The sequence below is a fragment of the Eleginops maclovinus genome, chromosome 9, assembly GCF_036324505.1.
Source record: "Eleginops maclovinus isolate JMC-PN-2008 ecotype Puerto Natales chromosome 9, JC_Emac_rtc_rv5, whole genome shotgun sequence".
In the NCBI taxonomy this organism is placed as follows: domain Eukaryota; kingdom Metazoa; phylum Chordata; class Actinopteri; order Perciformes; family Eleginopidae; genus Eleginops; species Eleginops maclovinus.
In genome coordinates, this window is record NC_086357.1 from 23,142,456 (window position 1) to 23,165,290 (window position 22,835).

Consider the following 22,835-nt stretch of genomic DNA (forward strand, 5'->3'; position numbering starts at 1 on the left):
GGATTCTTACAGGAGTCAGTTTCGGAAGGTCACCACCAATAGCATTATTTTACATGCACACTATTTTTGCTCACTTTTCAGGTGTTGTATGAGGAACATTGAGGACACGTTTCTAGCCTGTTTTCATGTGGTAGCTCAAAATATTTGACGCTGCTTTCCTGATCTTGTGAATTCAAGGAATCACGATGATTCTGTTTCTATATATAATATGTCGCATTGTTGGAGCTCAGTACTTAAGATTTTCATTGCCATTACTCCACTGTAGCTACTGTGCACATGACAATAAAAACCCTTGAACCTTGATGGTGACATACTTTCTCATAGAAAAACACACAAGCGTTACATTCAATACAGCCAAATGACCTTGTTGCGATTCCTCCTACAGCCTCCATCGGAGTCAAACATTAGTGCTATTGTTTGGCGCCACTTGTTCCTATAGTGTGTTTCTTTGTATCTGAAAACAATGTATTAGTACAAAGCAGGGGGGGCCACAGCATGTGCATGGACTGGAGCAGCAGAGAAGTCATGAATGCTTGTTACATACCTCTTACTGTGTCATGTTTTATATGGAGCTTTTAAGAGAATACAAAAGACAAGTGTAATTTAAAATAAACTTTGTGAATTTATTGTTTTATACTTACTCTTACACATCATACAATCCTAAATCTTTAAAAGAAAAAACAAAATAAAAAGATATCTGGTGGTGTTTCTGGGGGACTGGAGTGCCAAGGGACAAGAACTACAGCTCTGTGAACATTGTAGAGTTGGTTTGATGTCCCTCAAGCTCATCTTATTAAGATTTCTGCAGTGAAACCGGAATTCAAAACAGATTCATCACAACGGACAGGTTCATCATTATTATCAATCAAACCCCTCGCACGATGAAGACATTGATTATGAACGGTTGTGCTAAAGACGGGACTGAAGACATCAAAACTCTATCGAAGCAACAGAACAGAAGGAGGAGAAATTGTTTATGTACTGATAATATCTATATATTATTGAAGTATGGTTGCCGTAATTGCTGGTGCCTTCATCACAAACAGTCAAAACAATGAGGGATCAAACTGTCCTGAGTCCCAGGTAAGAAAATTGTGTCTCCACCCAAAAACAAAGTCAATATCAGGGCCATGTAGTTTAGTAAATGACATTACAGCTGATTATGTGAATGACGGTGGTTTACATTCAAACTGCCCATGTTTATTAAGAAAAAAGGGGGGAGTTGATATGAGCAGTCAATAGAAAACAAGTGCAAACCAGGAAATCCTCTTGATTTACAAACCTGAACAATCATTTATAAGGAAATGACTGGAAAGGACTTTGAATCTGTCTTGTCCTGTGACATTTGAAATGGTTTTAAACCAGGCAGGCAAGCTTGAATATTCTGAATATATAAAGAAACACAGCAGGGAAAATCAAACTGCAGAGCTGCTGCAAACACAAGTCCCCCTGAATATGACACTTTTTCTCTTAAACATCATCTCAGAATCCCCATAAACTCCTTTTGAATTTCAAGTTTCCACCAGTGGTAATTAAATCACAGTCGGGGGCTTTAGATGATCAACTTAACCTCAGGGTTGGCACACAAACTCACAAAGCCATTAACACATGTCTGTCACCCACAGTCATACTTAGTCAGGAAATTATGATCAAGTTTCCAATAAAAAAGAACCAGAACTAAACTCAACCAGGTCCAACAAGGTATTCTGTGTAAACAAGGATAAGTGTCATTCACATCCAATACATTCTGCATTGGTGTATTTTGAAAATACATAGTCTGGAAATCCCTTGCAACTCTTCTACTGCTCTTTCATAAATATTTAATGATCAAGATTGAGCAACATTTACAAGGTAAGCTCTTGATAATGAAAGGGATAAACCTCAATTGCCCCCTCTGCATCTCACAAGGGATCTTCCTAGCTTTCAGTATTATCGCTACGCTATGAATCGACTTCAGCAACGGGATAAAAGCATGGACTGGGAGACTGTGTTATTCAGCAAGGTTAATAAAGCTTAAGGGGCTTGTTAAAAATCTGACTAGTATCGTAGAAAAGAGGCTTCATTGCCTGTGGGAGAAACTCAAGGTAATGAATATACTTTGGACATAACATGGGCAGATTAATAACTACTAAATAAAAAAGGGAACAAGATGGAGGGGAAGGAGATGAGTGCCATTTGTGGCACATTTCATTTTTTGGATACTGAAAAGCACTTTTATACACATGGTACTATTCATCACCATAGTCCCCCACCTTTATTACCTGGCAAAAATCTACATTAAGATTATACTATATGAATAGGAGCTGTATGTTATTTACATTTGAAAAGAAAAACCGTAGAGCCCTGTTAACTTGAACCTTAGGGTTCCAGCCATGCATTGTGCTACTGCCGTGTGGCTTCTTAGACATTCCCGCTTCGTTTCAAACAGCGCAGCAAATCCTACGTCTGACTGCACACATGCAGGTAAGTCGGATCTTCCTAGTAGAAGCTAGCTAGAAGCGGTCTTCGCAGTAGAGACACGTCTGGATCTGAGCACATTGAGAAAGCACAGCACGCATCTCTGTAGCATCGTGACATTGAGCTGAGCGGAAGGTGTGTCAACGTGCAGAGTCACCGCGACCCGGGTCAGTTTTCATCCAGCATGTGTCAGTGGTCTGCTGGTGGTTAGAGAAACATGGAGCTTTATTCTGACTCCACAGAACAGAAAGCGCTTTTAAAGGAGAACACACTGCCTTACAGAACGTCTCATCAATCAGGCAATTTCTTTAGATGACCTGCTACACCAGGGGTGTCCAAACTACGGCCCCGGGGCCAAATGCGGCACGCAGGCCATTTTGAATCGGCCCTCTGCAAATTATAAAAGTATAATGCAATAAGGCCCACAAACTAAACTTTTGCTTGTCTTATATTCAAGCTTGAAATTTAACCTTCATATTTACTCAAGCAAGCAATCTGAGGTTTCTGTTTTAAGGAATGAGCTGCCCACCAAATAAATGAAACCCTAAAGAGAGACGGGATGTAGGCTGTTTTTTTCTTAAAGCATTTTCAAGTATTGCGCATTATTCACCTACACTTGATTTGTTTTACTAACTTATAACTTCACTTATGAGGCGATATTCACCTCTATAAGTGGCCCAGCTTTTCGTATATTTTTCTGTATATGGCCCTCGGTGAAAAAAGTTTGGACACCCCTGTGCTACACAGATCAACTTTAAACTGCAAATGACCCAGATGCTGAATGAAACTGAGGTGTGTTCTACAGTTGACACCCTTTGTTGTGCTTTGTTTCCAAATCCAAAATCTACGGATGTTTTACTGCACAACTGTTAACTGTAATGGCTTAACTGGACTCTACTCCATTATGCCAGAGCTTAGGTTTTTTTTAAAAATTCAATGGTTATATAATCAAGATGGAAATTACTTAAATATAATTGAAAAGGTTAAGTGCAAATCTTAATGATTTGCTGACACATGCGGCCAATCCTCCAGCACAGACCAACCAAACGATAAAAAATAAATAGAATGCAATCACACAATTCAAGCTAACTACAATATATTAATATAGATCTTCTGATGTCATACGCTCATTAAAACAGAAAAAAAAGGAGAAATAAAACACAGAATTCAATCACTCAGGTAAGTCAAGGTTCTCCCCTACCCTTGCCCCTCCAATAACTGTTCATGCACCCAATATCAGTATGATAAGTAAATATATCAAAGAGAAAACACTTCTGGAAAATGCAGAGACTTGGGAGTTCAACGTATGTTCGGTGAGAAAGGTAAGAGGAGATGGGAGGGAAAGAAATCTGCCAATTTGACATGAAGTTGACATCATTTTCAGTCTGGGAGAAAAAAAAAAATTAGATTCCAAAGCCCTTAAAAGGTCTTGCTGATAAATGAAATCTCCCAGTTGGGTTTTTTAAAAAAAAGCTTCTTAATTGACCCGGGTGTCATTATCCAGGCTGGGACACATTCCTTAACAGCTTACCCCCCCCCCCCCCCCCCCCCCCCCCGTCTCATTTCAACTGCCTTCAGGGATTGTATAAAAATAAACCCACACGATCCCCAAAGTTGAGAAACAAAAAAAGGGGGTAAAAATCAAAAAAGCCTCCCCTCCCCGCAGCAACACTTAAGTCCACCAGGCCCCTATGGCTCTCTCCCTGACTCTCAAGCAAATGTGCACACACACTTTCATACAAACACACAGGTTCAGCCGCAGTCACTAGTGGAGAGAGAGGGAGATGCTAGTAAGGGAAGCATCTGGACAGTGGCTGTACCCCCAACCCGCCCCCCTTAGTCTACCATGAACAAATGAAGTCATGATATCAGGTGTTTTCATCCAAGTCGCCATTGTTCAATTAAAAAAGTCAGAGACTTTTTTTTTTATGCACTCAGTCCTCATAACTTCTGAATTTTCTCAGCCACCACGATGGGGTTCTCCTTGCGTATGCGGGCGGCCGCTGCACTCCGGTAATCGTAGGGACAGTCGTGTTTGTCCGAGTAGCGGTGGATGGCACAGAACAGGTTCCCGCAGCGACAGTCAAAACCTTCAGGGAAGAGAGGCAACACGGTCAGACAAACCAGAACGCTTTGTTGTAGAAATTATTACACATTTAAAGAGTTTGCACACTGCTGCACTGACTACTACGGGTTGAAAGGTTCATAACTGTTGCTAAACACCCAACACCAGTCTGAGTATACTGTGAAATACCTTGGACTGTGAAATGCACCACTAACCTGCAGTATGTTGCTCTCATAAGTGTTGATAGAAACAAACCTTAAACAAACCCTGGACTGGGAGTCGGACCTTGTGGGTTATTTAAAGTCTTCTTAGATAAAAGCAACATGACACAATAAATCATGCTGGTTTCAACGCCTAGATCAAAGTCAAAGCTCAGATAAGATGTGGAAGATATTTTACAAACAACTTTTATCTAGTGTGTAGGAAGCTTATGACCAGTATATTTAATCAGAGGCGGTGGAATTTAATGTTGTACTACCACACATTGTGAAACACCAAAGGGACATCTGGACACTTTCTCTAGTTCTGATAAGACAAAACGGTAAGGAGGTGACATTAAGGTATCAAGTGTTAACCATTAACCCATGTATAGTAAACAAACAACATAGACGTACTGCACACATACATGCATATATATTTACACTCTCTTATCTGTATACATGTACATGTACAGCTGATCAGTATTTGTTATTGTGACATTTTTATTCATACTGTTACTTACACATTTTTATCTTATTGTATGCTTATTATCTGCTCTTATCTACACTGACCTGTGTTTAACTCTTACTCAGTTGCTGCTATAACACCTGAATTTCCCTACGGGAATCAATAAAGCTCTCTCTTATCCTATCTTAAATGCAAAAGGAGCCTTTATTAAGAAAATGGCTTGTGTGTTAAGCAAACTGTTCTGAAATATGAATTACGTCAGAACCCCTGCAAAGGTTTATGACTCACCATTTCTACTCGACTCGGTTTGTATGTGTGACATAGTCTTATCTTCCTTACCAGTGAGGCCCACTTTCTTCCGGCAAGCAAAGCAGCGGTTCTTTTTCTTGTTTTTATCTGGAGTTTGGTCACTATCAGACAAAGCTTGTGCTGCTTCCCCGACTGGTTCTGGAGAAGAAAAACAACGCACAAACAATCACAAAGGTCACAAAACAATCCCTCTATTACGGACAAATATCAGCTTCTGCAGGAAGAATACTATAGGTTAAACGCTTATGAGTAAAATACTTACAAAAAACCCTACTACACATGAAAAGATATAGAATAAAAAGGGTTAACACCACGAGTCAGACCTAATTGAAGGTGTCAAGATCTCGTATGACTAACAGTATAATATAACCTTATAAGTATTCTTTATTTCTCTTTTGTAGACAATTCAAGTCACCCATCATCCGATTCACTCTCCTCCCATTTAGACATTGGATTGTAAATGTGTGATATTTAAAAAGGGACGTCCCAAGTCAATCAGTGTGACGCAGAAGTAAAGAATAGATGAGTAGACAATAAAACCCATCATCCTATGCACAGCTGGAAAACAAAGACCCATATTTATGAAACAAATGTGAGAAAAACATATAATTACAACTTTTATCTTAAATTCCTCATCAAGTTTAATTGGATTGGTTATAAAGAATACAATCTCCTTACACTCTTATGGAGATGTTTATGGAAGAGGATGACAGATGCATCCCACGGCTTACATTTTTATGCAACCCTTAAGTACAGCTTCCTGTGTGACTCACTTGGGTAGTGGGTAGGGGACTGATTTGGAAAAAAAGACCACTGGTTTGTGTGATGCTTACCTGAGCTGTTGGAAGATCCCTCCTCCTCGGCGTCGTCAGCCTCCGCTCGATCAGAGTCTACAGCTGCCGAATCCTGGGAGATGCTCATGGCGGTCATCTGTTGAGTTACTGGGCTGGGAGAGCTGGGACTGAAATCACAACGGTATAAATACATTTTAGACAATACATTCATTATTTTCCAAGTCAGAAATGCAATTACTGTTGTAAATGTATTGCTGAAAGAAGTGGTTTCTTTGGTTGGACTCTCTAATTAATTGAACACAATTCAAACAATAAAGGTCTTTCCAACCACAGAAACCATTTGGAAATTGTAATCTATATACAATTTATATTGTTCTTGCTTTATTGTGCTGCATTCATTGTCCCGTCATTTTGTTTGTCGATTGACTTTGTTAAAGGCCTTTGAAGAGCTATCACAATCGACTTGACAAGACACAAGCTGCTTCAAACAGACATGCACAGACTGAGACAGCAGCATATATACAGCACAGAGCACAATTGCAGACGATCCCATTCTGTAGACAGATCTGACGCAAATCCCTTCTCTCATAATTCCAACATTTCATCACACTGGGAGCAAATGACTGTTTGGACTTCCCTGTGGAGAATCTGGGAAGAATAAACCCATTACTGCAACAACTGGGTTCATTATAATGTGGTTAATCTGTATTTTCCAGGACCCGCAGAGATGGAGGCATGGGTCTTGGATAACATGTTACAATACAGTTACTGCTCAAGTTTTACATCCTTTAGAAGTCTATCTGATGTTCTCTCTCTAATATCTATAACTGGTTTATTCTCACTGTTTTTCTTTCCAGGAAAAGCAAACAACACAATCCATCTACTATTAGAACAATGTCAATGAACACCAACATCCTTATCTTAAAATACTTTTCCCACCCGTCACATATTTCAAAATCTATCAAAATGAATTATTGGTTTAACTAAATCGAACTTTCGGGGACAAAATGTTTACAGAAAATGAACTACATCAGCTATGTGCAGCAGTTTTAAGAAATTGCCCTCTGGCAAGTCTTTACAACGCAGACCATCACTCTTCAGCGCTCCCTTTCAGTGTCAACTTCTAACAAGAGAGCTCTGTGATATGAATCATTCAGCCTTTGTTCACAAAAAATGTATTTCAACTTTAAACCTTTGAAAAAAATCACCAAAGATTTGGTTAAAATGGAAAACCCAACAACAGAAAGAAAGCGCTGGTTGGTATTACCCAATGACTAACCATCCATAACAAAAATGTAAATAGAAAGAGCTACGGTGTACCGAGAGTGCTAACTGATAAGGATTGTGTGTGTAATTGCACAGAGAAGGAACATGTAGTTTGCTTACAAAAAAACACAATAACACTGCAGCTTTCTAACAATCACTATTGGGTTCATGTGCGCAGACTGATTTACAATGCAAAGCAGAGATGGTAAGTTGCCGAAAAAATAAATAAAATAAATCCAAATCAACATATACGTTTTTTAATTTATAAATGACAACACAAAGAAAGTATTGCCATCTGTAAAGGCTATACAATACCCAGTACCAAAGTCAGTTCTGACCTTCTATAGAGCTCGGTTTGCAGTTATTCCAATACATGCAAATATGTCAGATTACAGCAACCATACGGCTTCTCCATGAACTAGGCGTGAAAATGTAGTTGGCACATTGTGGCATATTACTTCTCAAAGTCTCTGAAAAGAGTTGTTTGAGAGGCAAAGAGCTTTTACCAGAAAGCGCAGAGTCATCAGGTTGAGTTGAACATTTTTTTTTTGCCGAGGCAAGCCGTTGTTCTTGTACTAACTGAAGGTACTAATGAGAACACTGTGCTCAACTGATGTACTCATTATTTAGTCGATTAAACTAGCATTTCAACAACATCATCAAATGTCAAATAGAATGACAAACACCGTCTGCAATTATTTTCATTTAACTTGTCTGATCAGCTTCTTAAAAACAAGAAGTCTTCACAGTGAACAAAGGATATTTTGTTCACTGCTCCATTGTGTTGTTTGAGTACTCTTTTTCATCTGTCCATCAACATACCTGGTTGTTTGTTCCTCAGGTGGGGTTCCTGCCACCTCTGTACTGGGCTCTGAGGTTGTGCTCTCCACAGTCACACCGGCTGACCCTGGTGATCCTGCCGGTGATGTAGCAGCTGTGGAGGACAGAACAACACAATAGCATCAACAACACAGAACCTTTTGTTTTTGTCCTTTCAATGTGTCTCTTAGTATCTTAATATAAGCCATTCATCTCTTGGGTTTGTCTCTTCTGACCAGAGTTGTTTTGAAGTGATGTGAGACAACACATGGAGACGCTCTCTTGCTTTCTAAGGCCACAGTGTAGGCAGCAACTGCTACATCTGTTTTCCAACCCCTTTTTAGCATGACTGTACAGTTTTTTGGGTGACCCCGTTCCATCTTTTTACCTTTCTCTCCCGGGGGGCTGGACCTCCCCCCTCCCTGTTGTCTCTGCAGGTTTTCCTTGTAGCAGACCGAACACATGCCGTTGTTTCGGGGGTTACCATAGAAACCACATCCCATAGTGCAAAGCATTGGCACCTGCGTCTGATTGGTCTCCTGAGCCATGCTCTGACAGAGGGGGCAAGGGGGGATGGGAGAGGAAATTCCTGAAAATGGGCATAAGTGAATCAAAATGATTAGCACTGCAATTCATATTTGAAGTTTTGGAGCATGACAATTCAGTTTGAGAAAATACTATGTATTAGTTAGTTACCTGAAGGGGAAATTACCTACTAATCGTAGCTGTAATGAAGGACTGTTAAACAGGATCATAACTTCATCCAACTAAATTCAGTCCAACACCATGAACACAGGTAAGTTGTTAAAGCATTACTGTACATTAAATATATTTCTTAAGTGACCTATAGGGTAATGACTTTCTAATTGTAGCTGCAATGAAGTTTTTTTTTTACAGGATCACACCTTCAAACTACATTCAGTCTAACACCATGAACATATTTAAACACTCATTTTTGCCATTAAAGCAGAACTGTAAATTGCCGTTCTGAACTATTAATATTATCTAAATTGTGTTTCTAAAGTATGGTAAAAGACCAGATACAATATAAAAAGTATCACTTAATAATGACTTGCTCCTCTAGGAAAATGTGGACAATGGTCTGGGAGTTTAGAAAGTATTCAACTGTGGAGAGCTGTGCACTTAAATCAAATCAAAAAACACAAAGAGAGGTGCCCAGTTTCACTGTACAAAACAAGCTACAGGCGAAAACAGCTAACGTAGCTCAGCTAGTTTATGCTTCCTTCCACCGCACAGCAAGATGTTTTGGTCAGGATAAAGTTCACAAGCAGAAACTAAAGACAGGTCCGCATAAAAACCACCAGGAAAACTTAAACAAAAGCCTGACATTAACCGATTACCTGGCAAACCTGTCAAACGATACGTTGGTTACTGCCTAGCTTAACAACTTACAGCTGAGTGTTTGAGTTTGTCCGCAGCAGAAAACAATCGGCATCCTATGCTTACATAGCTCAAAGCAAACACTGTATAACATTAGCAAACAGCCTCGCTGGACGTTTTTCTCTTTCTGACACTAGATACCAACACAAGCAGAATAACAAAACACCCGTGGTAGCCTTAAATCGTGGCTCAAGTCAAGAAAATGAAAAGAACAGCGTCCTTAGCGACAGACAGTTTACACGTATTATCTTTTAAATCGAATAAACGCTAGTGTTAGCAGCAGGCTAGTGTTAGCTCAACGACTAGCATAATCAGCAAGCCCCAAAAACAGAGCGCTCGCTGACAGTGGAAGAGCCAGTTTAAAGTCGGTTACACACGTCGGGAGTCTCCCATAATTGTCTAGGATAAAGATGGTACCTTAAATTCAAGTTACCGGCGGCTGTCGACGACCTCGGGCTTCAAATTTGTACAAGTTTTGTCCCCAGCAGAGTGCGCGGCCTCCTACCCAGCGCTAACTCGCGACATTCGAAACAACGACCATGACGTCATCCTCAGCATCGATTCAGCCTTCAGTCAGTGAGGCCAGCACAGCGAAGTCCACCAACACCCCGACACAAAAACAACTCATAAAATCAGGAATAACGCCTTTATTAATGTATACAATCATAGGAACAATACTGTACTTTTCCCACAATGTTACTTTCTCATTAGCTGAATCCAAAGTTCAGAGACAAAATACTCAATAAAAAATGCACATCTAAAAGCAAATGAAAAACCTATGAACTATACATCTTTTTACTTAATTCAAAGGTTTTTTTGCAGTCAAGCTGTTGTACTTGCTGAAACCACAACGTTCAAGATCTGAACTGATGTACTCGTTATTCCGTAGGTTAAACAGGCCCTTTAACAACATAATCAAATGTCAAATAGAATGACAAACACTGTGTACAATTAATTTAATTTAATGTCTGATCAGCTTCTTAAAAACAAGAAGTCTTAGAAGTGTACAAAGGATATTGTATTTATACTTAAATAATTGACAAATTAAATGAAATCATCTGTTACCTTCTTTACTGCCGGTATCTAGATTGATCAGCCTTCAGTAAGTGTGGCCAGCAGCAGCAAAGCCCACCACCCCAACAACACTCCAAACCTCGGAAATAACACCTTTTTTAATGTATTCAGCTCATTGACAGCTCATTAGCTGAATCCATCAAAGTTCGGACACAAAATACTGAAATAACACTATGAACTATACATCTCAATTTTTCAAAAAGGGAATTTAGAGCATTGAAATGGTATCTGTAGTGCTAGACAACTTACATTTGGATTAATCATGGTAATGCTTTGACTTTTTTGAAAGGCACTTTTAAAGTATGGGTAGATGGATACATAAATTGATATGTAAAAATACTATAATCTTTCATTTGACTTAATTAAAGGAATGCTTGGACTTTTTAAAAGGCACTAATAAAAATCTTTTCAACATAACTATTGGCAGATACATACATTGATATGTAAAAACACACTATAATCTTATAGGAAATATAATAAAGTGCACAAACTAGTTAATTGTATAAGGCCAAAGGTCAGTGCTTTTGGCAATGGTTAAATTCCATTCACTTTTATATCACACATTTAGTGTCATCAATACAATATTTAGTGCATAATGAAGAAAACATTGATGAAGGCAGTGCCTTTTTTTCATTAAAACAAGCAGATGTATATGTTTAAATGGTGCATATATGGTATACAGTTGTCTGTCAACACTCCCCCTAACTCATGGAGAAACACAAAAAAGTCTTGAAGTCTAGTTGTGTGGATTGCTCGGCTCCATTACTGCAGCTCCCTCTGCCCTCTCAGTGATCTGCGGGGCAAAAGGTCCCACCAGCCAGTTGAGCGGTGTGTTGTTCAGTAGATACTCCATGACACCATCCAGGGACTGTTTAACCTGGGAACAAGCAAATACTAGTATCACTTTCGACGATATTACTCATGGATAATCTGATCTTAATCTCTACCTGAAATGTAAACTTAGCTTGTTGGTAGTAGGAAACACTGAGGTTTAATGTGTGCACTACTAAACACAATATACTGTAAGCTTGACTGTCCTCGTTTCAGTAATGCATATTAATCAGCAGACACCCCTGAGAATGGATGTTTGGTTATGTGAAGTATGCAGCAGTTTCCTATTTAATTCCTGTTCAATAAGACTGTGTGTATTATTCCAGCACCCATTTAAAAGGTAATGGAAAGACTAACTGCGTGAAGTAATGGCAATAAAAAAAAGACGATTAAACTTCAAGCACACAACTATATTTAGCTTAGCTGATGAAGCAAAACAACACACTGTGGTAAAGACAATGTGGAGCAATTAGTACTTGGTTCAGATTGTGACGGCTTTGCTCCAGAAGGAGGGGTGTGATGGTGTTGGTGTTCCCCAGAGAGGCGTGCAATAGTTCAGCAGATTGCCGTGCGTTGGTCAGCTGGTCCTGGACTGCTCCTGGCAGACCCTGAGCACTCGACACAACGTTGGAGCATGCTGACTTCAGCTGGTCGCTCAGACCATGTACCATGGAGAGGACCCGCCATTCCAGCTGCTGTGAACGGAAAGTGAAAAGACTTAAGATTAATGACAAACATTGGAACCAATTATAGATTTTGATTTATGTGCATGGAGTAACAGTATTATTTATTAAATATATTTTTAGAACTGTGAAGATACTAATGAAATCTAGTATCTTTATGATTACGTTATGACCGCAATATTTTACAGAGATCACATTATTGGCGCAGTATTTTTTACACTTTTCTTTTGACCTTTCTGATCCCAATAGTGATATTTTTACAGAGTTGATTTTTTAAAGTTGAACTGAACAGAATCTCCAATTCCTTTGGCTTCCTTAGGCCAGGGAAGTTTCCCATCGTATCCCAATTCAGATGACACAATGCAATATATTCAGGCTCCATCCTACCTTAAAGAGTACATAGTACCCACCCACTAGGGTATTGCGTTCCCAGAATGCAGGGTTATTAGTGGTCCCTAGAGTCTCAAAAAATACAATGGCAGCCAGAGCCTTCAGCTATCAGCCTCCTCCTCAGTGGAACCAGCTCCATGTTTGTTGTTCAACACACTCTCCACATTTAGGAGTGGGCTTAAGACTTTTCTTTTTAATAAAGCTTACAGTTACGGTCTTGCATTTAATTTGAATGTACTTCATTTTATTTAATACTGTTTTATTTTATTTGTATTTTACATTCAAATGACTGTTGTCAATTGAATTGCCTTTTTGTAATTATATTATGCATTTGTATTTTCATTACAATACAATGTCAGCCTCTAAAATACAAGACTGACTCTAACTCTCTTGCTCTGTTCTTATCATTGTTATTGTTATTCTTGTTAAAGTGGTACTCCTCCAAGTCACTTTGGACTATACATGCTGCGTGTGTGCGGTATATACACTCTAAATGCTGTCAAATGCAAACATAATCCTGTTAGAAACCATTAAGACAATTCCCAATGCCCTGACCTCAGCCTCATCTCTCGTCCCATCTGGCTCTGACTCAGTATGTCCAGCTCCAGCCTGCTTCTGCTTCCACTCGGTCCATCGCTGCAGCAGCTGCTCGGAGGCTCCTCCTATCTGGTTACTGGCGGTACCCAGACCCGTGCGAGCGGTCTCTAGCAGGTCCAGTGTACTGGTAATCTGAGCCACTGTAGCATAGGTGGCATCCCTGGCATGTCGTGCACGGCCCAGGGAGTGCTGTAGGGCCCGCTCCTGGACTTTGGCTGAGAGTTTCCCCAAGCGGACAAAGTAGCTGGGGCTGGTGGTAAGGGAAGTCACCTCACTGCTGGCAGGTTCAGCCACAGCAGCTGAAAAGAAGAATAAAACTCTCATATTCTCAAACTTGATTAAAATGTGCCAATAAATGATTAACATATAATTTACTATCATTTTTGCTGAAAATAACTAATGTTGTGTCTTAAACTATTAATTTATTAAAAAGAAAGCCCTGTAATAAGTGGGATAATGGATAGAGAGGGAGTCATTATTGCAAAAACATCCGGTTTACCCTGCCTGGGTTTATTTCCCCATAATGACCACCTAGCTTGACAATATCCATTACATACGAAAACTATTGGATTGAATAATCCCCAATACAATTGAAGCCACTCTTGATCTGTCCTTTGTCATACAGATTTAACTGCTGTATGAAGAAACTCACATGTACATTCTGTATAGGCGCTGGTGTTGATGTTTTGAGTGATGGATGGAGGCTCAAAAGGCTTCCTGCTACAGTGCTTATTGGTGTATCTGTTACAAGTTGGACTACTTGACTCTGTAAGAGTTAAAACCCATCTGCTCAGGAGGACAAAAATACTTGAAAGCCACCTCAGCTCCCCCAACCATCAGTCTGTGGAAGCTAAGGGAAATGCAGAGTCTGCCTGTGCCTCTGTTAAAAGCCGCAGTGACCACTGAACAAATCCAAAATCCCCTGAGTACTGCCATCATAGGTACTTAGCTGCTCCCGCTGATAACAGTAGCAATTGCATAATTTTTATATCCATATGCAGAGAAGAGGTGGGCCTCTTGAGTATTCCTGCTATATTGGAGTATGGCAGGTTGTCATGATAACATGACATCACAGTAGCAGGTGTCAAAGCAGTGAGTGTTGGAAATTGAGGGTGCTTTATGGGCCAAGTTAACAGAGGGGAAGTTCACTGGAATGTCCTGCTTCCCTCTCTATGAATAGCCTCAACCATTCATGTGTTAAAATCAAATTACAGTGGTATAATCTAACACTTTTATCACGACCACCCACATCCTGCCACATCACCTTCTCTTGCCTTTACAGGGGTGATTCATTTGGACAGTCTCATCGAAATTGCTGTTTGATCTATAGCTCAGTGAAGCAAGGACACAGAGTCAGCTACTGACGCTCACTGTTAATGACAAATATTGCAAATGCCATCATTCATGCATACTAATTATGGAATAAATTAAGTTTAAGTGCATGGCAGTAATGCCTGACATAAAGCTTATCGTTCTTAAACTTTGAAAAGTTTCTCTAGTAGAGACATTCAGATATGTAGATATGATGTCATATGCCAATGTGTAACTACAAGCTATTTATTTTACTATTTATTCTTTGTTTGCAAGTGAACATTTTCATGAAATACATTGAAAGGCTAGTTGTTGGATCCAAATGTTAATAAACACCTGGACCCGAAAATTGTAAGAAATATTTTAGGATTGGAACCGTTATCCCTGATTGACAGAGAAAGAACTATATCAATTAGAAAATATATATTTGTAATGCAAAAAGTATTGTTTCCACCAGCAGTATTGATGAAGCACTGGAGTGAAACCTTTCTATATAGAAATGAAATCCTTACTGACTGGGTCTTAATGCTCTTAACTTGTTAAATAACACAAAGGTCTGTGATAAAGAAAACTTGACAATGGTTGTCCCTAATGAATTCATTCCAACTGCAGCTTTGTTTCAGCTTCATTTGATCCATCTGTCAAAACACACCTGACTATACCCCATCAGTAGCCGTATGGGTTTACCACCTCCCCTGCATATGCACTGATTATGCATTCCAGATTTAGAAGAACTACTGACCCAGCTCCGTCTCAGCGAGGGGTAGGTTCTGCTCGACCCAGTCCTCTGAGCGGCTCAGTGCCAGGCCCACCCCAGAGCTGACCATCTGGCCCATCCTGGTGCCCATGGCGGTCATGAGTCCTCCGCTGATGGCTGCCCAGGTCATCTCGACCCCGCCCATCGCGGCCCCAACCACAGCGTCTTTGGCCCCCGCCACCGACTGGTACACCATACCTACTGTGTCCGACACCACCTGAGGGAGAAGGAGCAGATGATGAGTCATGCTTGGAGAGTAATGGTGGTTCTGCTGTGTTTTATTCTACATAGCTCTTAAGAGACATTTGAGGTTATTTAGCCGACAGGCAGCAGTTAATGGAGGAGTGTTTTATTCAATTTTTAGAAGTCAGTTTACCCATGGCTTTGTTATTTGTTAATACAGTGCGACAGTATTTGTGCACCTATTGTGAAGTGTCAACTGTGTTGCTATGGTTACCCGAAGTGTTATTCAACGTGTGAACTTATCACACATGTTATAAAATGGGCTGTTATTCTGTGAAGCGACCTCGTGTGATAGAGGTTAAGGTTATAAAAATAATGAATCCAAGTGCAGAATAAAGAGATGTTTCTTGACTGCATTATTTATTGTCTGCCCGACCTTGTCTGCTGGCTGGTGAAGAATAGGCAGCTTCTCCTCCATCTTATCCAGTCCTTTTAAGGCGTACTCATTCACCGTGGCAACTGAAACAACAGAAATGTACTAAATGTTTTCAACAGGAAAATAATCCTCTGTTAACCGGATCAGTCGGAAGCAATACCAAGAAACAGAAACAGGAAATATGTATCCGGGGGGGATTGGGTTTTGTAAAAGTTGCTCCATTTAAGAAGGCTATTTAATAAATGATAAATAAGATGTAATTAGTATAAAAACATTCATATAAGAATAATCAGTTAAGTATGGATGTGCAATGAAAAAAAAGGATAATTAAATAAAATTAAAGTAAAGGTGTCAAATAAAAATAAATGAAATATTTATGTAAACTAAAGGAGATAAAGACAGAATGTTCAATAAAATATGAAAAAAAGAAATGTGTACATTGTACTACAATATCAAACATGAAGAGTAGAATATATAAAGTGGTGTATTAGTATGAATGAGATATTAATGTGGAATTGAACAGTTGTGAAAATTAAATAACATAACCGATATACAATCTTACATTTATTTTCGTATTAGAATTATTATTTTTAATTCTGTTTTTTTTTTTAGCCCAGCTGGACCTGACATTGCTTTCCCACCTTTAATGTGCAACAGCCTTGCAATCCTCTTTTATAGTACTCTGTTATTGCAAATATGTTACATCATATTCTGCAGAGAGACAAGAACTCACTCTGTGGTTCTATAATGTCCAGGAGAGGCTTTGAGCCCGTGGAGGCCGCGGCTCCCAGGGTCCGGACCCCGCTCTCCGCTGCATCCATCACTCCCTTCAGCAAGGGCACGCTGTCTTTGGTGCTACTGTAGGCGCTGGACACCGCCCCGCAAGCTGAGCTGACCAGAGGCAAATGGCTCACTCGGGAAACAACACTCTAGGACAAAAATAAACATTACGGTCATTGAAGAGACATTAAAACAAGAAAAGAAAGTGAAACCCAAACCTGTCTGCGAAAAGTTAAGATCTTTCAGGACAGAGTTCAAGTACTCTGTTACGGATAATGATTGATACCCCACAGTGGCTTATCGAGCGTCAAATGAGTTCATAATATGCCTGGGTTTTATAATATGTGTCATTTCGGGTCACAGTGCTCCTCACCTGCTGGTCTCCATTATCGGGTTCTGCTGCGGCAGCTCCACTCTCATTAGTCTTCCTGCTGTCTGCCATTGTGAATGCTGGATTCAATCTCTGACATTAGATATAAAAGAGTCACACACAGAGATTCACCTCACACTGCTCGGTATACGCATGATAAAATACATCTCTGATATTTCTCTGTTTAAGTGGCAGATTTACTTTATAGAGAAGAAATGTGTTATACTTTTGGAAATGGAATTGCTGTCCTGTCAGACAGTTTGAGGATAAATGGGCTGAAAGGCAACTCAAGCATGTTCGATTCATTTGTCAACACTATGATGAAATGAGGATGAAACTGCACCTAAAAAAATATGCTGCAGCCGAGCAAAGTCATTAACACTTCAAACTCTACACTCTGTCAAAGTTTAAAGTCAAAGTGTGGATGACGATACATTTGAATTTTTTTATTCAATTTTTTATTTCCATACTGTATGTTAGCTTTTTTAGGAATAAATAGCATCTCAAAATAATTAATGAAAGATCAGAGGCTGGGAAAACTTGTGAATTTGCTCATGAAAAGAGGGATTATTGAGGCCAATGCTTGGTACATCAAGGTGTAGGTCAATTATGGGGTAGTTATACGACATAAACATACAATTAGCTTTTTAATATCGAACATCTAGCGACATCATCACCGAGGTTTAAAACATGGCTTGCTGTTTCACGAGTATCTTTGCTTCATAGAAAGAGTCACGAATGGAATTCCTACCTTACATTTTTCTTAATACCTCAGCTTTGTAGTACGTGTACATACTAAGACACAATATCGGTTTCTCTAGGTGGTGACTGAAACAACAATGAAAGGAGTATAAATGGATATGTTGGGGCTGATGCAGGAATATGTCACATTCATCGCTAAATAATGGCTTAGAGTCAAGAGAAAACTCATGAATAACTATGAACCAGCAGGGAACTAATGCCGGAGATTGATTGTTCACAAGCTCACTTGAAGGTATGCAGGCAAAATGGACCTCAATATCATTTATATCAAGGGAATTTTTAAAGTGAAATATTGAATGCTTTATAGTAAAATAATGCTTTAAATAAAAAGCCAAGCCATTACTCAAGTGAAAAATTGCTTTAAGTAAAAACTACCATATTACATTAATACAATGACTTATTGCCTTGAATAAAAACTATATCTCTCGCTTGATTGGGTCACAGAGAAGGGTGAAAAAGCAATTGTTCAATTACTCATTCAGTCTCTTTCCTTCTTGATGTAAGGAGGAAAAGTTAACAGCATAAGCTCAGTTGAGCGAATGTCTATCGGCTAAACTTTATGTAATGCAAGATTTCAATGTACGATGATTTATAATATTATCGTTTAATCTGCCAAATGAGTCCGGAGCACACAAAAAACCCCAGTATCTCTCATGTTACAGGTCAAACAGTTTGTCAATGAATTGATTAATTTAAGTTAATGATCATCGTTTCCTTTCCTTGTAGGGATCGACCGATATGGTTTTTTCGGGGCCGATACCGATATCAATTATTACCAAAAAAGGAGTCCGATAACCGATATGTAAAACCGATATTAAAAAATTTTTTTTTAAAAAACCAATATGTCAGTTGTCAAAAAAAAGGCGATATGCAGCAGAAATGTAATTCAAAAGTATTTAATAGTTCTTATTTTGTAACACAAAGTGTAGGGAGCTGCCTGCAGCATTTAAAAAAAATATGCATATAATGTAAAATCATAGAAAAATAGAAAAAGTAAATCATATCACTCCCTGATGTTTAATGAACTGAAAATGACATACTAATGAATTAATTGAATAAATAAAATCACTCCCTGTAGATTAATGAACTAAAAAATGGCAAAAAAACCCACTTTGGTTTACTCAAGTCTAGTATTCCCAATTTAGCAAGAGTAGGTTATGGTGGAGGAAGCAGAGCTTTTCTGCATTTTCTCCAGTGAGGCGGCTTCTGGTTTTTTCATATATAGCAGAGACCTCACTGAACACACGCTCACTTGGCACAGAAGAGGGTGGGGCACACAGGAACTTCCTTGCCTTTGGAGCAAGAAGCTTGAAACGGGTCTCATGTTGGCATATCATATCAACATCTCAGGTGATTGAGGTGTTTGTTTTAACTTCTTATTTGTGCAGTTAGCAAAGCACGTCATATGACAGGCCTACTGAGGTGACTTGCGCCACCAGTCATCCATTCACTCGCAGCGATGCAGATTGCAGACAAACGGACGGTCATAACTCGTAACAATAATGGGCCCAAGCCCGTATGACAGTCAAGTTTTTGACCGAAAAATGTCACGTTTATCTTGCTGTATCCACCCGTTGACCAATAAAAGTTTAAACAAATCTGATTTATCGTCAGTCAATTGCGACCAGGTAAGATAAACAGCTAGCTAGCCCTCTCCATAACACTGCCTGAAACATGTTATAAGTTAGCTCGAATAGCTAAACCTATCGTCTATCGTCTGTGACTGTCAGGCACTGATGAAAACTGAGGTTTAGATTGGTGTAGGCCTATTTATTAAAAATGCTTAGGGAAAGCGAGTAAAATGTAACAAATGATATCGCTGGTGTTTCACAGAATTTTAGCTGGGACAGAAAACTTTTACTGGATAGGTAGATTTAAAATGACGAGTGACATCAGGCGAACCACGCTCCCTCCGTTGCGGACACTGATGTAACTCATAAGAAAACGAAATTATTCCAAATTAGTTCAATACAAATATAAGGTCTATAGACTACAGCTATATGAACTACCAAATTGTGAGACATTTAAACGTAACGTTACGTTTTGTAAATGGCTAGCTAGTTTGGATTATGTTTCAGTAGTTAGACTGACATCTATTAAAGCTCTATTGGCGAACTAGTAAACTAACGTGCATCAATCGGGAATTAGCTAAATGGAGGAAATGGGCGCTTTGCTTATGGGTCCGGAATGAAAGAGAATAGCTTACAAAGTGGTGTTATTGCAACTTCAGTGTAGTGGATTGTGATTCATTGCAACTTCAGCAATGAATGTACGTTACCTTACCTTTGAAAAAATAGCTCCGTACCGTTGAAGCCCATTCTGCTACTGCCTCGCTGAGAAGCCAAACTGTTCTGAGCATTCAGTCCTCCATCCTGATTGGCTGGATCCGTGCTCACTAACAAATCAGATGGTGTAGTGGGTGGGACAATGCTATCGACCACAGAGTGGCAAACGCAGGGAGTGAGAGACGCTTTACAGACAAAGTAGCGCGTTCCATTCTTTATCCATTTCAATATCGGCTTATCGGTGGAAAAAATGACCGATACCGATTATTATAAAAATGCTAAATATCGGCCATAATAATCGGCCCGGCCGATAATTGGTCGATCCCTATTTCCTTGTAACTATTTTGATGTTTTTACAAGAACATTGCCAATCACTCTGGCTCCTGCTTCTCCACCATCAGGATTTTCAGCTTTGATTTTTTATGTGATCATAAACTGAATATACACGGCTCTTGGATTATTGCCAGAAAAAGAGACACTTGAAAGACATCACCTTGGGTTCTGAGAACTTAATGACTGTAAAACAAATTGAGTTTTCATAATGTTCTGACATGTTATATACCAAACCATGTCAGGAAAACTGCGGATGAATCAGTAACAAAAACATGACAAAGGGATGCAAATGAGAAAAACTAAGAGGCGTGAAAGCTGGTGCTCCCAACATGTGGACGGCATCTGTTTGAAATCTACCAGATGGCATGCAGGGAGACACAAGTGGAGTCCACCTGTAGTTTCTGAAACACTAATTGTTTACAATGGTTACCCTGATGTTAAGGGCAGAGGAATCAATCAAAGGAGGACATGACCTCGGTGATCGTACTGCTGGGGAAACAGGCAGCAAGGACGTGAGGAGTGCAGCCGACCAGCTGTACGGGCAGTTAAATCAAAGGTCTAAACGTCCATCCGACAGAGTGAATCGAGACCCCACTCATATCCATAAAACTAAACAGAATACAAGCTGCTCCAACCATGGATGACCTTTATATGTCTGGCTGGATGAAATACTCCCCAGACTCTGTGTTTGCAAATTGCATTTTGTTGCAACAGCTTGGTTGAGCAACATGGTTTTTTCCAAGACATCTTCCCTGATTTTATTACAAAGCAAAGTCTGTCACTTGGTTCCCTGCTATCAAGTGTGAGATGAACCCGAGATAATTTTTAGTGACACGGTACATATTTTAAAGAAGGCTGTTATGTAACAAAAACTAGAGTTACTTTAGACTTTCAGAAAGAATCGTCTCACTGACAAGTGATTGCAGCAATGCTTTCATAAACAGGCCTTTTCCTATTGCGTTAGGACTGTCTGTAACATCCTCACACTGTTGAAACACATCATCTCTTTTCACAGAAGGGAGAGCTGCTACAATCTCTTTGGACATGACAGATTATTATGCGACCTTTGATATTAATGGACAAGCTGGTATTTCTCCAGGAAAATGTTGAGACACTTGCCATAGAGGACAGAGCTGAAACAAAAAGAGGGATCAGTAAAAGTCAGTGGGTTAAAGAGGAAATCAGCCGTCCTCTATACAAAGGACTACAGCTGTCCTTGATCTGACAGACTGAGAAAAAATAAGAGGAATGAGCTAGTTTCTTCTTCCAAGAGGTCCTAACATCATAACAGGGTCAAGAAGAAAGATTAGAAAGATTATTCTTGTGAATATTGGAAACTATTATATCTTCAGCTCTAAAGAAACCCATCAAAAAGTCATATTTAGTACATACATATTTGTTTATGTGTTTAAATATCATATCCAAACAATTGAAGGTCACAAGTGCTCACTGTCTTACCAAGAACATCAATATGTTTAAGTCATACACCTTAAAGACAATGCTCTGTTTTGTCATTAAATGGAAAATGCTCTTTTCCCGAAAAAATAAATAGGATTTAAACGCAGCACTGTCACGTGACACATGTCAACTGTTTTAAATCCTGCTAATTTCCAACTCGTTTTTGCTGCCTTTGAACACAACACCGTTTCTTCCTAAAGCAGCTGTCATTTCGCCACAAGTTAAATGGGTGATGAACTTTACCCCAGATGAAAAACAATGACTTGTTGCAGCAAACAACAGCCCTATTGTGATCAGTTTATCCTTATTTATCGCAGTTTGTGGTCAAATGCAACCCTGCTTGACGTTTAGGAGCAAGTAAGTATTTTGGAAGTTTCCCTCAAAGTGAAAGTGAGTTTAAGTTACAAGCTAGCTTAGCACACGTGTTTATGAAGTTGATTAAAACAGAAAAACAAAGCTGTTAAATCCTCCACTAACCTCACTGGCAGTGTGTTGCTCCTCTGTCCTGGTTTGACCTGGAGGATAATGCTGGTCAATGCACCCGTCCAGCCCACAACAAGTTCCTCCCTCCGTTCCTCCGGACTGCAGCTCAGTATGGGCTGCAGGAAGGTGGAGGGAGGGATTGTCTTGAAAACTTTAAACCAATTAAATCACAGCAAGGAAGTTACACACACAGCTGTCACACCTAGCAGACTATATGAAAAATAAATGCACATACCAAGCTAAATTCATGCACAATTAGCAACCTACACAAGTCGCACTATCAGTCATTTTACTTTGGTAGCTTACAGAACCTATGTACTTTTAC

General features: G+C 39.5%; 2 protein-coding genes across 4 annotated transcripts; both read right to left on the minus strand.

Annotated features, from left to right (window-relative positions):
- Positions 1–602: 602 nt before the first annotated feature.
- On the minus strand, positions 603–10,322 carry zgc:77486 (uncharacterized protein LOC405808 homolog). Of its 2 annotated transcripts, none has more exons than XM_063892249.1 (6): positions 10,211–10,322; positions 8,765–8,965; positions 8,380–8,491; positions 6,331–6,458; positions 5,528–5,635; positions 603–4,547 (listed from the first exon to the last, which is right to left on the minus strand). In XM_063892249.1, the coding sequence occupies exons 2-6, from the start codon at positions 8,922–8,924 to the stop codon at positions 4,399–4,401; spliced, it is 657 nt and encodes a 218-aa protein (XP_063748319.1). In that variant the 5' UTR covers positions 8,925–8,965; positions 10,211–10,322; the 3' UTR covers positions 603–4,398. The 2 variants fall into 2 exon arrangements, with proteins under 2 accessions (XP_063748319.1, XP_063748318.1); XM_063892248.1 differs by having other exon boundaries at positions 10,195–10,322.
- An 87-nt stretch (positions 10,323–10,409) lies between these two features.
- Positions 10,410–22,631, minus strand: plin3 (perilipin 3). Of its 2 annotated transcripts, none has more exons than XM_063892246.1 (8): positions 22,505–22,631; positions 17,193–17,282; positions 16,773–16,968; positions 16,040–16,122; positions 15,406–15,637; positions 13,311–13,651; positions 12,159–12,377; positions 10,410–11,728 (listed from the first exon to the last, which is right to left on the minus strand). In XM_063892246.1, exons 2-8 carry the CDS (start codon positions 17,259–17,261, stop codon positions 11,588–11,590), a joined length of 1,281 nt encoding a protein of 426 aa, XP_063748316.1. In that variant the 5' UTR covers positions 17,262–17,282; positions 22,505–22,631; the 3' UTR covers positions 10,410–11,587. The 2 variants fall into 2 exon arrangements, with proteins under 2 accessions (XP_063748316.1, XP_063748317.1); XM_063892247.1 differs by lacking the exon at positions 22,505–22,631 and adding an exon at positions 17,941–17,963.
- Between the last annotated feature and the right edge of the window lie 204 nt (positions 22,632–22,835).

Excerpts from the sequence above, each read along its gene's own strand:
- zgc:77486 (XM_063892249.1), bottom strand. The coding sequence starts at position 8,924 with ATGGCTCAGGAGACCAATCAGACGCAGGTGCCAATGCTTTGCACTATG. Across the intron at positions 8,492-8,764 it reads CAGCCCCCCGGGAGAGAAAG|CTGCTACATCACCGGCAGGA; the intron begins GTAAAAAGATGG and ends TGTCCTCCACAG. Across the intron at positions 5,636-6,330 it reads GGGATCTTCCAACAGCTCAG|AACCAGTCGGGGAAGCAGCA; the intron begins GTAAGCATCACA and ends TTTCTTCTCCAG.
- plin3 (XM_063892246.1), bottom strand. The coding sequence starts at position 17,261 with ATGGCAGACAGCAGGAAGACTAATGAGAGTGGAGCTGCCGCAGCAGAA. Across the intron at positions 16,123-16,772 it reads GGACATTATAGAACCACAGA|TTGCCACGGTGAATGAGTAC; the intron begins GTGAGTTCTTGT and ends CTGTTGTTTCAG. Across the intron at positions 11,729-12,158 it reads GCCGTCACAATCTGAACCAA|GTTAAACAGTCCCTGGATGG; the intron begins GTACTAATTGCT and ends GCTTGTTCCCAG.